At 50.5% G+C, this 14,787-nt stretch overlaps 2 protein-coding genes across 2 annotated transcripts; one reads left to right on the top strand and one right to left on the bottom strand.

Annotated features, from left to right (window-relative positions):
* Positions 1-351: 351 nt before the first annotated feature.
* Positions 352-2,587, bottom strand: LOC133003056 (presenilin-associated rhomboid-like protein, mitochondrial). Its single transcript, XM_061072643.1, has 5 exons — positions 2,452-2,587; positions 1,238-1,443; positions 1,029-1,169; positions 891-939; positions 352-464 (listed from the first exon to the last, which is right to left on the bottom strand). The coding sequence occupies exons 1-5, from the start codon at positions 2,585-2,587 to the stop codon at positions 352-354; spliced, it is 645 nt and encodes a 214-aa protein (XP_060928626.1).
* Positions 2,588-3,164: 577 nt separating this feature from the next.
* Positions 3,165-6,672, top strand: LOC133003989 (nucleotidyltransferase MB21D2-like). Its single transcript, XM_061073836.1, is given in 3 exon segments — positions 3,165-3,195; positions 3,198-3,458; positions 5,408-6,672. Coding segments are annotated over 3 exon segments (1,557 nt in total).
* Positions 6,673-14,787: the final 8,115 nt, after the last annotated feature.

The raw sequence follows: 14,787 nt of genomic DNA, 5'->3' as shown, positions 1-14,787 counted from the left end.
CATCTTATTCTACAGAACAATGCCACGTGCACTCTCTCATGTGTGGAGACATTTCACCTCATCCAATGTAGAAGGAAAGGCTGTGTACATTTGCAAATACTGTGCAAAGACCTATGTTAAGAATGACACAACGATGCAGAAGCATATAGTCAAGTGCCCAAAGTTTCCTCAGGGCTCAAATCAGCCTATGACAAAACAAAATGTTTATATTTATGTCTGTATATGACAAGGTAAATACAGTTAGTATAAATAACCCACAACATTTCCAGTTTATTCCCGTTAATTCCCGTATATTCCTGTTAATTCCCATGGAAAGTTTCCAACTTTGAATATTCCCGGAATTTTGCAACCCTAGGTGTGAGACTCACTGGAGGCCGGGTTGGACGTGAAGTATTTGATCATGAAGCGCTGCAGGGACGGGACCTTCCAGCAGCAGAACACCACGGCGTTAGCAGCAATGATCCCTGGGAGGAGGAGGAGGAGGAGGAAACAGGAAGAGGAAGAGGAGGAGGAGGAGGAAGAGGAGGAGGAGGAGGAAACAGGAAGAGGAGAAGGAGGAGGAGCTTGTGTTACATTGTGGTTGTTGGATGTTGAGGTTTCCAGACTCACTCAATTTTATTTCCAGGTTTTGATGATTAAACAAAGTTGTGATTCTGGAATCCTGTGTTTTAAAGTCTCTTCAGTGCTCAAGGAATCTGTGGATCTGCAGTTACAGACTGCGTTTCTGTCATAGGCTACATTAGGGGACCAATCTCCCATTAAAAAACAGGCACGATTTGTTCAGTACGTGTGTGTGAGTGTGTGTCTGTCTGTGTGTGTGTCTGTCTGTGTGTGTGTGTCTGTGTGTGTGTGTGTGTTCTCTCTGCTGTCAATCAAACACGTGGTCTCACCTGTGACCGTCCTCTGACCTTCACTCAAGCTGTTCCACCATTGGTTGATCTGAAAGAAGAAGGAACATCGCAGCCAATCAGGGCTGAGGGGAGTGGTCAGGCTGAATCAGCGCGGGGGGCGGAGCTCTTCTCTCTCACCTCCTTGCGGACGTCTCCTCTCTTCTGAGGCTTCATCTTCTCCAGCCAATCGGCTCGGATCTCATCGAAGAAGCTCTGGACTCTGAACTTCACCGACTCGTACTGCCAGATCGCCGCGGCGCCGAAGGAGCAGCCTGTGAACTGACATGGCGTTAGTACGGCGCCGTGACCTCAGCGGCTCCACCCCTTTCCAGGTGAGCACCACCTACCCCCACGGTGAAGACCAGCGGCCTGATGAGCCGACCGAAGGCCCGGGGGGAGGGGGGCGGGGCCTGCTGTTCCAAGAGGGGGGTTGGCGTCCGGCGAGGGACCGCAGCCTCGGCCAATTCTATGCGTGGGGGGGGCCTGGCTCCTCCTCCACCTTCTTGGATTCTGGTTTCCTGCCGATTTCCTGAAGCCACACCTCTGCTGGAAGCTGTGGGGGGGGAGACTACGTTGTTTTCAATGTGGACACGTCTGCGTCTTTCTTAACGACAACATGATCACGACCTCCATCGTCTCACGTTAAACATCAGAGACTCTGCGCTGCCCTCTAGTGGACACGTTAGAATCAGTCTTTAAGAACAGGACGATGACACGGGTCACGTGGACGAGGTGGAGGAGGAGGAGGAAACGGAAGAGGAGGAGGAAGAGGACGAAGAGGAGGAGAAAACAGGTGGAGGAGGAGGAGGAAACAGGAAGAGGAGGAGGAGGAGGAAACAGGGAAGAGGAGGAGGAGGAAACAGGAAGAGGAGGGAGAGAGGAAACAGGAAGAGGAGGAGGAAGAGGAGGAGGAAACAGGAAGAGAGGAGGAGGAAGAGGAAGAGGAAGAGGAGAGAGGAAGAGAAGAGGAAGAGGAGGAGGAGAGGAGGAGGAAAAGGAGGAGGAGGAAGAGGACGAAGAGGATGGAGGAAACAGGTGGAGGAGGAGGAAGAGGAAGAGGAAGAGGAAGAGGAGGAAACAGGAGGATGAGGAGGGAAACAGGAGGAGGAGAGGAAGAGGACGAAGAGGAGGAGGAAACAGGTGGAGGAGGAGGAGGAGAGGAGGAAACAGGAGGTCGCCAGATGATGAATCAATGACCCTCAAGTTTTTAATGAACTGATTTTAGTCATGTATGAATATTGATGTTTTTCAAGCTGCAGGTTCATGAATCCAATCACGTGATCGTCTCTGTCCAATCACAGATCACATCTGGAGAAACTGGTTATAAATCAGGTTAAAATGTTTTTGAATTATTTCCATTAAACTAACACAACCTCAACAGTAAATATTCATATGATTTGATGAAATAACCTGAATCCATACACAGTTTATTAATAAACGTGGAATCTCCCCCCAAGTTCAACCCAACAACCCGCAGCTAGCTGGGTTAGCTGCCGAGCTAACGTTAGCCAGCTAGCTAACCTAAACAAAGTGAGCCTGAAGCTACCGAGCTAGCTCGGGCCGCGGGGCTCGGTGTGTCGGGCAGCCGGGAGCCGCGGCCTGTCCCCGGCGTGGCTCACTGACCTGCCGCCCCTCATGGAGCTCCGCAGAGCGGCCTCTCCGGGCAGCCGGAGCACCGAGCAGCTCCTCCACGCCATGTTGGATCCGGTGACCTGGAGGCACCCGTCACTTCCGGGTCAGCGGCACGGAGCTCCGGGGTCTGGCGACACCTGGTGGTCAGACAGCGACACTGCACCGCTGGAATCACACAAATATAAGATCAATAAAACTCTACAACTTCCGTCCGCGATTTATCAAACGTAAAATGCATCAAACTGCGATATAATATTTAGTATAATAATATATATATATACACATATGATATAGCTTTATTTAATATGATATAGCTTTATTTATATGATATAGCTTTATTTCAATATAGATAGAAAATAAAAAGATAGACGATGTATCAAAAATTGAGTCATATAATTAAAACTTGAATTTATAAGAAAATACTTTGTGTCTCGTCGTTCAGTCTTAATTGAATATATTTTCTAAAAAGGGTTCAGTTGACCAGTTATAATAATCAGTGTTTTAAGAAGCAGGGGCAGCCCTTTACTTTGAAGGCGTTTGTTGGGTGGAGCTGTTGTTTCCGGGGTGGTGTTTGGCTTGGCTCTCGGCTCGGCTCGGCTCCTCCAGCAGCATCTGCAGCAGTGAACCTGACCAGGAGCAAAGATGGCGGCCCCTGCTCTCTCCGCTCGGTCCGGCTCGCAGGCAGCCTCGGGAACAGCCTGGGAACAGCCTGGGGAACAAGCCCCACCTTCGCCGGAGGGAGGCTGCCGCCCGGGTCCGGCTCTGGTTCCGGTCCCGGACCCGGCCTCGGGCCCGAGCTCGACTTCAGGTCCGCGGCTCGGACCGAAGACCTGAACCGGCTCATCGGGGAGTTCAGCAAGCACGAGCAGCGGGAGTATGACGACCAGAGAGCCTTGGAGATCCACACGGCCAAGGACTTCATCTTCTCCATGCTGGGTCAGTACTTATTATATATATTATATATATTATATATATATAGATCCATATAGATCCACACAGCCAAGGACTTCATCTTCTCCATGCTGGGTCAGTACTTATGTTATTATATATTATATATTATATATATATATATATATATAGATCCATATAGATCCACACGGCCAAGGACTTCATCTTCTCCATGCTGGGTCAGTACTTATACTTATTATATATATTATATATATATATATAGATCCATATAGATCCACACGGCCAAGGACTTCATCTTCTCCATGCTGGGTCAGTACTTATATTATATATATTATATATTATATATATATATATATATAGATCCATATAGATCCACACGGCCAAGGACTTCATCTTCTCCATGCTGGGTCAGTACTTATGTTATATATATTATATATTATATATATATATATATATAGATCCATATAGATCCACACGGCCAAGGACTTCATCTTCTCCATGCTGGGTCAGTACTTATATTATATATATTATATATATATATATAGATCCATATAGATCCACACGGCCAAGGACTTCATCTTCTCCATGCTGGGTCAGTACTTATTATATATATTATATATTATATATATATAGATCCATATAGATCCACACGGCCAAGGACTTCATCTTCTCCATGCTGGGTCAGTACTTATTATATATATTATATATTATATATATATAGATCCATATAGATCCACACGGCCAAGGACTTCATCTTCTCCATGCTGGGTCAGTACTTATGTTATATATATTATATATTATATATATATATATATAGATCCATATAGATCCACACGGCCAAGGACTTCATCTTCTCCATGCTGGGTCAGTACTTATATTATATATATTATATATTATATATTATATATATATAGATCCATATAGATCCACACGGCCAAGGACTTCATCTTCTCCATGCTGGGTCAGTACTGACATACACTCTGTACACACACATATATATATTCACATATACACACACACATACACATACATTCATGCATATATCTAGTTGGTTGCAGTGTTGTGTGTGTCAGTGAGTGTGTGTGTGTGTGTGTCAGTGAGTGTGTGTGTGTGTGTGTGTGTCAGTGAGTGTGTACTCGCGTGTCCCCACTTGGTCCCACTCACCCTCTGCAGTAGAGTCTCAGTGAAGTTTCTTCAGGATCATGAAGTTGTTTTTCCAGCAGATGAAATCTGAACTGAATATTAATAACCTGAAGATCGTTGAGCTGTGTGTGTGTGTGTGTGTGTGTGTGTGTGTGTGTGTGTGTGTGTGTGTGTGTGTGTGTGTGTGTGTGTGTCTGTGTGTCTGTGTGTCTGTGTGTGTGTGTGTGTGTGTGTGTCTGTGTGTGTCTGTGTGTGTGTGTGTGTGTGTGTGTGTGTGTGTGTGTGTGTGTGTGTGTGTGTGTGCTCCTCAGACCCGACCCGCTGATCCACTTCAGACTCTTCAAGGACTAAGACTCCACTCGTTCATTCATTTACCAAAACAAGTGATGAACGTGAGACCGGGTCCTGATGAGACCGGGTCCTAGTGAGACCGGGTCCTGATGAGACCGGGTCCTAGTGAGACCGGGTCCTGATGAGACCGGGTCCTAGTGAGACCGGGTCCTAGTGAGACCGGGTCCTAGTGAGACCGGGTCCTGATGAGACCGGGTCCTAGTGAGACCGGGTCCTAGTGAGCCGGGTCCTAGTGAGACCGGGTCCTGATGCTTTCCAGGTGCAGATCTATATCATGTGTTAAACTGACCTCTGACCTCTGGAGGTTTGTGAGGAAGAGTTCTGGTTCCTGAAGGATTTACAGTAACACAACACTTTGTGTTTGTTCTCAACACAACTCTTTGTCCTCCTCTGTCCTCTGTCCCTCTGTCCCCTGTCCTCTGTCTCTGTCTCTGTCTCTGTCTCTGTCTCTGTCTCTGTCTCTGTCTCTGTCTCTGTCTCAGGAATGGTCCAGAAGTTGGACCAGAAGCTCCCGGTGGCCAACGAGTACCTGCTCCTGTCGGGGGGGGTGCGGGAGGGCGTGGTGGACATGGACCTGGACGAGCTGAGCGTCTACGCCCGGGGGACGGACTACGACATGGACTTCACTCTGCTGGTCCCGGCGCTGAAGCTGCACGACCGCAACCAGCCGGTGACCCTGGACATGAGGCACTCGGCGCTCGGCCACTCGTGGCTCAGTCTCCGCCTCTTCGACGAAGGAACCATCAGCCGGTGGAAGGACTGCTGCACCGTGGTGGACCACGCCAACGGGACCGCCAACTACTTCTTCTCCCCCACTCTGGTGGCGGACTGGTTCTACCGGTCCATCTCCCTGGTGCTGCTGGAGGTGCAGAAGAAGCCGCAGAGAGGGATGCCCCGGGTGGAGAAGGTGGAGCGCCACGGCACCGTCATCTCCGTGGTGCTGGGCGTGGCCAGCAGCCGCATGCTGTACGACATCGTGCCCGTGGTGTCCTTCAAAGGCTGGCCGGCCGTGGCCCAGAGCTGGCTGATGGAGAACCACTTCTGGGACGGGAAGATCACGGAGGAGGAGGTGATCAGCGGCTTCTACCTGGTGCCCGCCTGCTCCTTCAAGGGCCGCAAGGAGAACGAGTGGCGCCTGTCGTTCGCCCGCAGCGAGGTGCAGCTGAAGAAGTGCATCTCCTCCGGCCTGATGCAGGCGTACCAGGCCTGCAAGGCCCTCGTCTCCAAGCTGCTGACCCGGCCCCGGGCCGTCAGCCCCTACCACCTGCGCAGCATCATGCTGTGGGCGTGCGACCGCCTGCCCGCCCACTACCTGTCCCAGGACGACTTCTCCGCCCACTTCCTGCTGGGCCTGATGGACGACCTGCAGCACTGCCTGGTCAACAAGGCGTGTCCCAACTACTTCATCCCTCAGTGCAACATGCTGGAGGCGCTGTCGGACGAGGCCGCCATGCTGCACGCACGCAAGCTGTCGTCCGTGCGCTCCGACCCGGCCGAGCACCTGCGCTCCACCATCGAGCACGCCAAGGCCGCCAACAGGCTGACCGTGGAACTGCAGTGGCGCGGCGGCTCCAACAACCTGCCGTCGCCGCAGTCGGACGCGGGGGGGGAGAGCCAGCCCGACGACCGTCTGGCCAAGAAGCTGCAGCAGCTGGTCACCGAGAACCCTGGGAAATCCATCTCGGTCTTCATCAACCCCGACGACGTCACACGGCCGCACTTCCGCATCGACGACAAGTTCTTCTGAGAGACGAGCTCCTCCTGCTCCTCCTGCTCCTCCTCCTCCTGCTCCTGCTCCTGCTCCTCCTCCTCCTGCTCCTCTTCTTTCCTCTTCCTCCTCCTCCTCCTCTTCTTTCCTCTTCCTCCTGCTCCTCCTCCTCCACCACCACCTCCTCCTCCTCCTCCTCCTCCTCTGCCTTCTCTCTGACCGCCTGGTGCCCCACCTCCTCCTCCTCCCTCTTCCTCCTCCTCCACCACCTCCTCCTCTTCCTCCTCCTCCTCCTCCTCCTCCCTCCTCCTCCACCTCCTACTCCTCCTCCCTCCTCCTCCACCACCTCCTCCTCTTCCTCATCCTCATCCTCCTTCTCCCTCCTCCCTCTTCCTCCTCCTCCTCCTCCTCTTCCTCCTCCCTCTTCCTCCTCCTCCACCACCTCCTCCTCCCTCTTCCTCCTCCTCCACCACCACCTCCTCCTCCTCCTCCTCCTCCGCCTTCTCTCTGACCGCCTGGTGCCCCACCTCCTCTGAAACTTAATTTTTTACATTTCTTATGTTCCTCTGCCACAGAGTGAAGTGCGGTGATCGTCTAGTCGTGTCTGCCACAGTTTTGAACTCATATTTTTCTATTCCCTCGCCCTTTCCCCTCCTCTCTCACTGTGTGCCCTGTGTTTCCTGCTGAATGCCTTTCAGTAGAATAGCAGCAGGTTGTTTTTAAAACTGATGGACGGGGGGGGAAATCCACCTTCAGATGGAATTCATCTTCTGTAGTTTAATGTAGTTTAATGTAGTTTAATGTATTTATCAGGGATCCTGGAGATGGAAGCACTTCCTGCTGATAACAGGAAGTAATCACTGACCAGTCTTAACCACTGAATTAACTAAATCTCACTTTACACCTTTATTCTCTGGAGGTTAAACTTTAGTTTGACTTTAGTTTGAAGGTGGATTTTCTTCCTCTGATGAATGTCTTTCTCCCGCTCGGGCGACGGTTCTAACGTCTTAGAAACTAACTGTAAATAGAAGTCAAGTGTGTTCACGAGGACGAAGACGTGTCCACTCTTCTTTATTTAACTCTGCACAGAATGTAAACTAAACACTTTTCCTCTGGATGGTGAACGTTATGTTCATCCTGACTCTAGAATGATGTTTCATATCATTAGCAGGTGACACTTTACCGAAGAATCGTCATTTTTCTAACGTGTTTATGAACCGGAGGAACAGCAGCGAGTTCACAGTGAAGTCACATTGATACGGCTCCAAGTCACAGATTCACCCGCTGGACTTTCTCACAGACGTGTCGAGTGTCATGAATCCGTAGAGGACTTACTTAACATAACGTGATAAAACACAACATGAGCAAATTCAGAAAACATCAGGAATTTGAAAACACGTCCTGCAAACACACAACTCGACAAACAGACTGAAAGTACAACAGTATTTGTGTGTTTGTTTTGAAGTTGCTTTCAGCCGTCGAATCAAAGGTTTTACAAACGTGTCAGTTAAACAAAAAGAAAAGAATCATAATCGTGTGGAGCGCTGTGTGCTTTGGGGGAGTGGCTACCACCGTGTGATTGGCAGCTAGGACTGTCCAATGGGTGCAGGTGGGCGTGGTCTGCTCGAGCCGTGTGCTTCCTGTTGAACTCTCAGGTTAATCTGCTGCATCATGACCTTTGTTCGGCGGCGTGTCACATCCTGTTCCTCTCACTTTGTTTGTTTCCATCCGACGTGATCGCACATTTCAAAACGCTTCACTGTTTCCGTACAAGCTGTGATTCCTGCTCCAGCTGCTTTCACGTGTCCAGGATTCAACTTCACTCAACGAGCTCAGGAGACGAGTTCAGGCTGGGGCGTGCCACCAGGTTTCCTGCTGTAGCTCCTCCCCCGGTCGGTGATGTCAGGGGTCACGACCCTGGGACCTGAGGCCGGGGTCAGACTTGTTTCAGTGAAGATGAACCAGTTGATTTATCACATCACGTGCGTTGACTGAGACACGTTCGTAGATTTGTCTACGTGCAGTTTGGTTGCCCTTAGCGACCACAGGTCACTCCTGAGAATCTTCTGGTTATTGGTCGTTAGAGTTTTTAAATAAAAATGTATTTATTTAACACAGAAGTAGCCTCAGCATCACCGGAGCTGTACTTCCCGAGCTCGTTGTGTTAAAGATGAGTCCGGCCCAAGTTTTGTTGGCATGTGATCTCCTCTCCTCATCCTCAAGTGCAATTAGTGACAACACACACACAGCAAGTACACACACTCACACGTAGCAAAAAAAAGACACAAAAGAAAGTACTGGTTTTAGCAGTGTAACTCACAGGTCACTGGACTCGCTGAGTGTTGTGACCTTTGACCTTACTCCACTCTCTGCTCAGAACCTTTCACCTGTGACTTGTTATTTGTGTCTCGCTGCTCTGCTTTGTTCTGAGGATGGATTTCTTTATGCAACGTTTATGCCCCCCCCCCCCCTTACGAACAGAAGAACCTCCGACTTCTCAGTGAGCTGCTTGAATTTATAAACTCTATAAAGTGACAGAAATATGACGATAATCCCTCATAACGTTCTGCAGGATTTTATGTACAGGGAATATCGACTGGCGTTAAAATACGGCAGTCGGAAAATTCAAACGAATTATATTTGGGCAGCTTGTCAGATTAAACACTGAGGACGAGCTGAAACCTGACATTCCTTTTCAATGAAGTACCTGTCACTGTCACAAGGGGGCCCCAGTGAGAAAACACGTGTGTACGATGTAAAGAATGTGATCCAGTTTGTGCAGCGGCTGGTTGCCGTGGTTACAACCTGAGCGGCTCCAGTCATGTGATCTCCTGTATCGTGGAACCACTGTTGTAAATAGCACTTGATAAAATAAGTTTAAACTCCATCGGCCTCTGTGTCTCCAGCTGGTTTGTCTCTGTGGGGTCATGTGACCCCTGACCTGTCTGTCTCCTTCCTCTCTGTCAATGTGCCCCCGCCCCCCCGGTCAGTGACATCACAGCGACGGACGACCACATCAACACGTTAACCACGACGACGCAGAACACAGTCGGTTGATCAGCTGACTGATGTTCATCTAGACAAAATAATAGGAACACGTGTGAGCACACAGCTGCCTCTGCTTGAGCTGCGTGTTCCTAATAAACTGAGCAACGGCAGAAACACGTAGAAGAAGAGTAAAGATAAATGATTCTTATCAGAACTAGAGTTTAGTAGATCATGTTTTGAGTGTAAGACAGACAATCTCTTAGTAATATAATCACTTGCTCTAAATTCTAGATGTTACAAAACAAGACACAACATTTTTACAGATTTAAAAACATTAAATATATATACAGCTCATGGTCAGAACCCCCCCCCCCCCCTATGTTAGCAGATGGGACCAAAATAACAAATCAAAGTTGTTCAAGTGTTTGTGATCATCGTCATCATCACGTGGTCATGTAGCCTTAAATACTGTGACGTCACCGTGCTGTCCCGGCTGCATCGACAAAGCACGAGTCAAGAGAGAGAGAGAGAGAGGGAGGGGGAGAGAGAGGGGGAGAGGGAGAGCGAGAGAGATGTAGAGAGAGAGAGAGGGGGAGAGCGAGAGAGGGAGGGGGAGAGAGAGAGGGAGGTAGAGGAAGAGAGAGAGAGGGGGGGGGGAAGAGGGAGAGAGGTAAAGGGAGTGAGAGGGAAGAGATAGAGGTAGAGAGAGAGAGGGAGAGAGAGGGGGAGAGATAGAGAGAGAGGGGGATAGGTAGAGAGAGAGAGGGAGAGAGAGAGAGGGAAAGAGAGAGGTAGAGAGAGAGAAAGAGAGAGTGAGGTAGAGGGAGTGAGAGAGGGAGAGAGAGAGAGGTAGTGGGAGAGAGAGAGGGAGGTAGAGGGAGTGAGAGAGGTAGAAGGAGAGAGAGAGAGGTAGAGGGAGTGAGAGAGAGGGAGAGAGAGAGAGAGAGAGAGAGAGACAGAGAGGTAGAGAGAGAGAGAGGGAGGTAGAGGGAGTGAGAGAGAGAGAGAGGTAGAGAGAGGGAGGTAGAGGGAGAGACAGAGAGAGAGAGAGAGGGAGAGACAGAGAGAGAGGTAGAGAGAGAGAGGTAGAGAGAGGGAGGTAGAGGGAGAGAGAGAGAGAGAGAGGGGGGAGAGAGAGAGAGGTAGAGGAAGAGAGAGAGACAGAGAGAGAGAGAGCAGAGGGAGAGAGAGAGAGAAGGAGAGAGAGAGAGCAGAGGGAGAGAGAGAGAGAGCAGCGGCGCGCGGTCACAGCTCAGGTGAACGCACGAGCCTCAACGTCCGCAGGAGAAAAACACAGAATAATAAACAAGAGGAAGAAGAAGAAGAAGAAGAAGAAGAGGAAGAAGAAGAGGAAGAAGAAGAGGAAGAAGGAAAGTGAGGAAGAAGAAGAAGATCTCAGAGGAAACATCGCACTTGCGTCCCGCTGCCTCCCTCCTTCATCCCTCCTTCATCCTCCTCATCCTCCTCATCCTCCTCCTCTCTTCCGCCGGTATCGATCTATCGGCTGATCACTGATCCTCCGACTCGACGCTCCCTCACTTCCGCTGATTCAGGAAGGACAGGAGGAGAGGAAGGAAGGAGAGAAGGAAGGAGAGAAGGAAGGAGAGAAGGAAGGGAAGCACGGGAGGAGGGGAGAAGACCACCTCACCGAGCACCGGGACATGGACAGCAAGGAGAAGGCACCGCTAGGTAGGACAGGGGGATGGAGGGGGGGTGGGGGGGGTGTGTGGAGGGATGGATGATGGAGAGAGGGATGATGGAGGGATGGATGATGGAGGGATGGATGATGGAGAGAGGAGTGGGCCACTGATGGAGGATGTGTGCAGAAAGTTGATGTTGTGTCCCCGCTGAGGGAGGAGGAGGAGCGTGGCTGCTGGGACGGAGGGATGGAGTGCGCGGTGCATGCTGGGTAGAAAGGGACTGCGGTATCCTGCTCGCATCCGGACTGCAGCTGGAGCTCCGAGGTGTGGTTATTATGGGATGGGCACAGCGTGTGCGTGTTTCACCATGAGGCCGGAGTGCTGAGAGCAGCCTGATGCAGCAAAACACAGAGAGACAGACAGGTGGCTGAGGGAGAGACAGGCTGCTAGAGACAGACAGGTGAGAGACAGACAGGTGGCTGAGGGAGAGACAGGCTGCTAGAGACAGACAGGTGGCTGAAGACAGACAGGTGAGAGACAGACAGGTGAGAGACAGACAGGTGGCTGAAGACAGACAGGTGAGAGACAGACAGGCTGCTAGAGACAGACAGGTGAGAGACAGACAGGTGGCTGAGGGACAGACAGCTAAGGGACAGACAGGCTGCTAGAGACAGACAGGTGAGAGACAGACAGGTGGCTGAGGGAGAGACAGGTGGCTGAGGGAGAGACAGGCTGCTAGAGACAGACAGGTGAGAGACAGACAGGCTGTTGAAGACAGACAGCTAAGGGACAGACAGGCTGCTGAAGACAGACAGGTGGCTGAGGGAGAGACAGGTGGCTGAGGGAGAGACAGGTGGCTGAGGGACAGACAGCTAAGGGACAGACAGGCTGCTGAAGACAGACAGGTGGCTGAGGGAGAGACAGGTGGCTGAGGGAGAGACAGGCTGCTAGAGACAGACAGGTGAGAGACAGACAGGCTGTTGAAGACAGACAGCTAAGGGACAGACAGGCTGCTGAAGACAGACAGGTGGCTGAGGGAGAGACAGGTGGCTGAGGGAGAGACAGGTGGCTGAGGGACAGACAGCTAAGGGACAGACAGGCTGCTGAAGACAGACAGGTGGCTGAGGGAGAGACAGGTGGCTGAGGGAGAGACAGGCTGCTAGAGACAGACAGGTGAGAGACAGACAGGCTGTTGAAGACAGACAGGTGGCTGAGGGAGAGACAGGCTGCTAAAGACAGACAGGTGGCTGAGGGAGAGACAGACAGGCTGCTAAACACAGACAGGTGGCTGAGGGACAGACAGGTGAGAGACAGACAGGCTGCTGAGGACAGACAGGTGAGAGACAGACAGGTGGCTGAGGGACAGACAGGCTGCTGAGGACAGACAGGTGGCTGAGGGAGAGACAGACAGGCTGCTAAACACAGACAGGCTGCTGAGGGACAGACAGGCTGCTGAGGGACAGACAGGCTGCTGAGGACAGACAGGTGAGAGACAGACAGGCTGCTAAAGACAGACAGGCTCCTAAAGACAGACAGGTGGCTGAGGGAGAGACAGGCTGCTAAAGACAGACAGGTGGCTGAGGGAGAGACAGACAGGCTGCTAAACACAGACAGGTGGCTGAGGGACAGACAGGTGAGAGACAGACAGGCTGCTGAGGACAGACAGGTGAGAGACAGACAGGTGGCTGAGGGACAGACAGGCTGCTGAGGACAGACAGGTGGCTGAGGGAGAGACAGACAGGCTGCTAAACACAGACAGGCTGCTGAGGGACAGACAGGCTGCTGAGGGACAGACAGGCTGCTGAGGACAGACAGGTGAGAGACAGACAGGCTGCTAAAGACAGACAGGCTCCTAAAGACAGACAGGTGGCTGAGGGAGAGACAGCTGAGCGACAGACAGGTGAGAGACAGACAGGCTGTTGAAGACAGACAGCTGAGAGACAGACCAAACACCTGGACATGGGGGGGGACAGGGCAGAGGGACAGACAGATCTAAGGTCTGATTGACTCCCTGTCTGTCTCTCTTCTATTCCTGAGAGTGAGAAAGTGTTGTCAACAGGCACAGACAGACAGGTGTGTGTGTGTGTGTGTTTGTTTGTTTGTGTCTGGGTGTGTCCTGAGCAGAAGAGGTGCATTATGGGAGGTGTAGTTCTTCCCTGTAGAGCCTGTTTCTATCGACCTGACACAGTCTCTGGTTTGAATCCTGGTGTCGACTTGTGTCCTTGAGCAAAGCATTGACCCTCGTTAGCTTCGGCTCTCTGGTGGCTAACAAAAACACACAAACACACAAACACACCAACACACAAACACACAAACACACCAACACACAAACACACCAACACACAGACAAGAACGCACAAACATCCTGCAGCCAGACAACGGGAAATATGAGGAGATATTTTTTACTTTCAGATCTCACATTAACAAACCTGATTCATGTGTGTAGTCAAAGTCGTCTCGTCTGTGATTATTTAACACATGATTTAATACATTTTTCATATACATTCAATCTGTAGTTATGTTTTTATAGATATTTTCTTTACTGGAACCCGGCTGTGGGACAGTGACTCAGCGGTGATGGGGTTGTGTTGAGTTGTGTTGTCTTGTGACTCAGGAAGAGAATCAGAAGAATCAGAATTATTTTTATGCATATATTGGAAATTGCCATGGTGTGGTTGGTGCACTGTACATCAAAACAAAACAACAATATATACAGTAAGATATTTACCTGCATGTGTTTCAGCAGCTTCTCTTCCCCAGACTCTGTTTAACGCTGTAACACAGACTCGATATCAGAGACTTCATTCTGGAGCAGAAACCGAGACTTTTGTAAACGCTGACGCCGACGCCCACGTCCTCTTCCTGATTGGTTCTCATCGGTCACATGACTCGACGACCAGCGGTGAATACAAAGCGTGCACATCGTCATCTCACAGGAGGTCGTGCTGTCCACTCTGAATCTGTGAAGCTCCTCTCACCGGATCCCGAGTGGAACTGTGCTGATGTCAGTGAAACGTTTCATCCGAGTGAGTCAGGACATAAATCCAGTTTAATAACCTGAGCTGTGATGTCATCAGCGTTATATCACAGACTGTAAATAAACATGGACGACATGAAAAGTGTTTCTGATCACATCGGTTTGAATCAGTTATTTGATGATATAAAAACAGGCTGAGACTGACTCTGTGTGTGTCTGTGTGTGTGTGTGTGTGTGTGTGTGTGTGTGTGTGTGTGTGTGTGTGTTTGTGGGCTCAGTTTCCATATGTTGTGTCTACAGCAGACAGTTAGTTGTGTTTTATTGATTCTCGGATCAAATCCACACGATTCAGGACTGAAGTGACCTGCTGCCAGAAACCTGAGACACACACACACGCACACACACACACACACACACACACACACACACACACACACACACACACACACACACACACACACACACACACACACACACACACACACACACAGACAACACACTCACAAACACAGCATCCCAGTTTGTGTTTCAAATTTCAGTTTGTTTCTA

Source organism: Limanda limanda, chromosome 6 (assembly GCF_963576545.1).
Source record: "Limanda limanda chromosome 6, fLimLim1.1, whole genome shotgun sequence".
In the NCBI taxonomy this organism is placed as follows: Eukaryota; Metazoa; Chordata; class Actinopteri; order Pleuronectiformes; family Pleuronectidae; genus Limanda; species Limanda limanda.
Note: the sequence above shows the minus strand (reverse complement) of the source record. Positions and strands in the feature narration are given on the sequence as shown.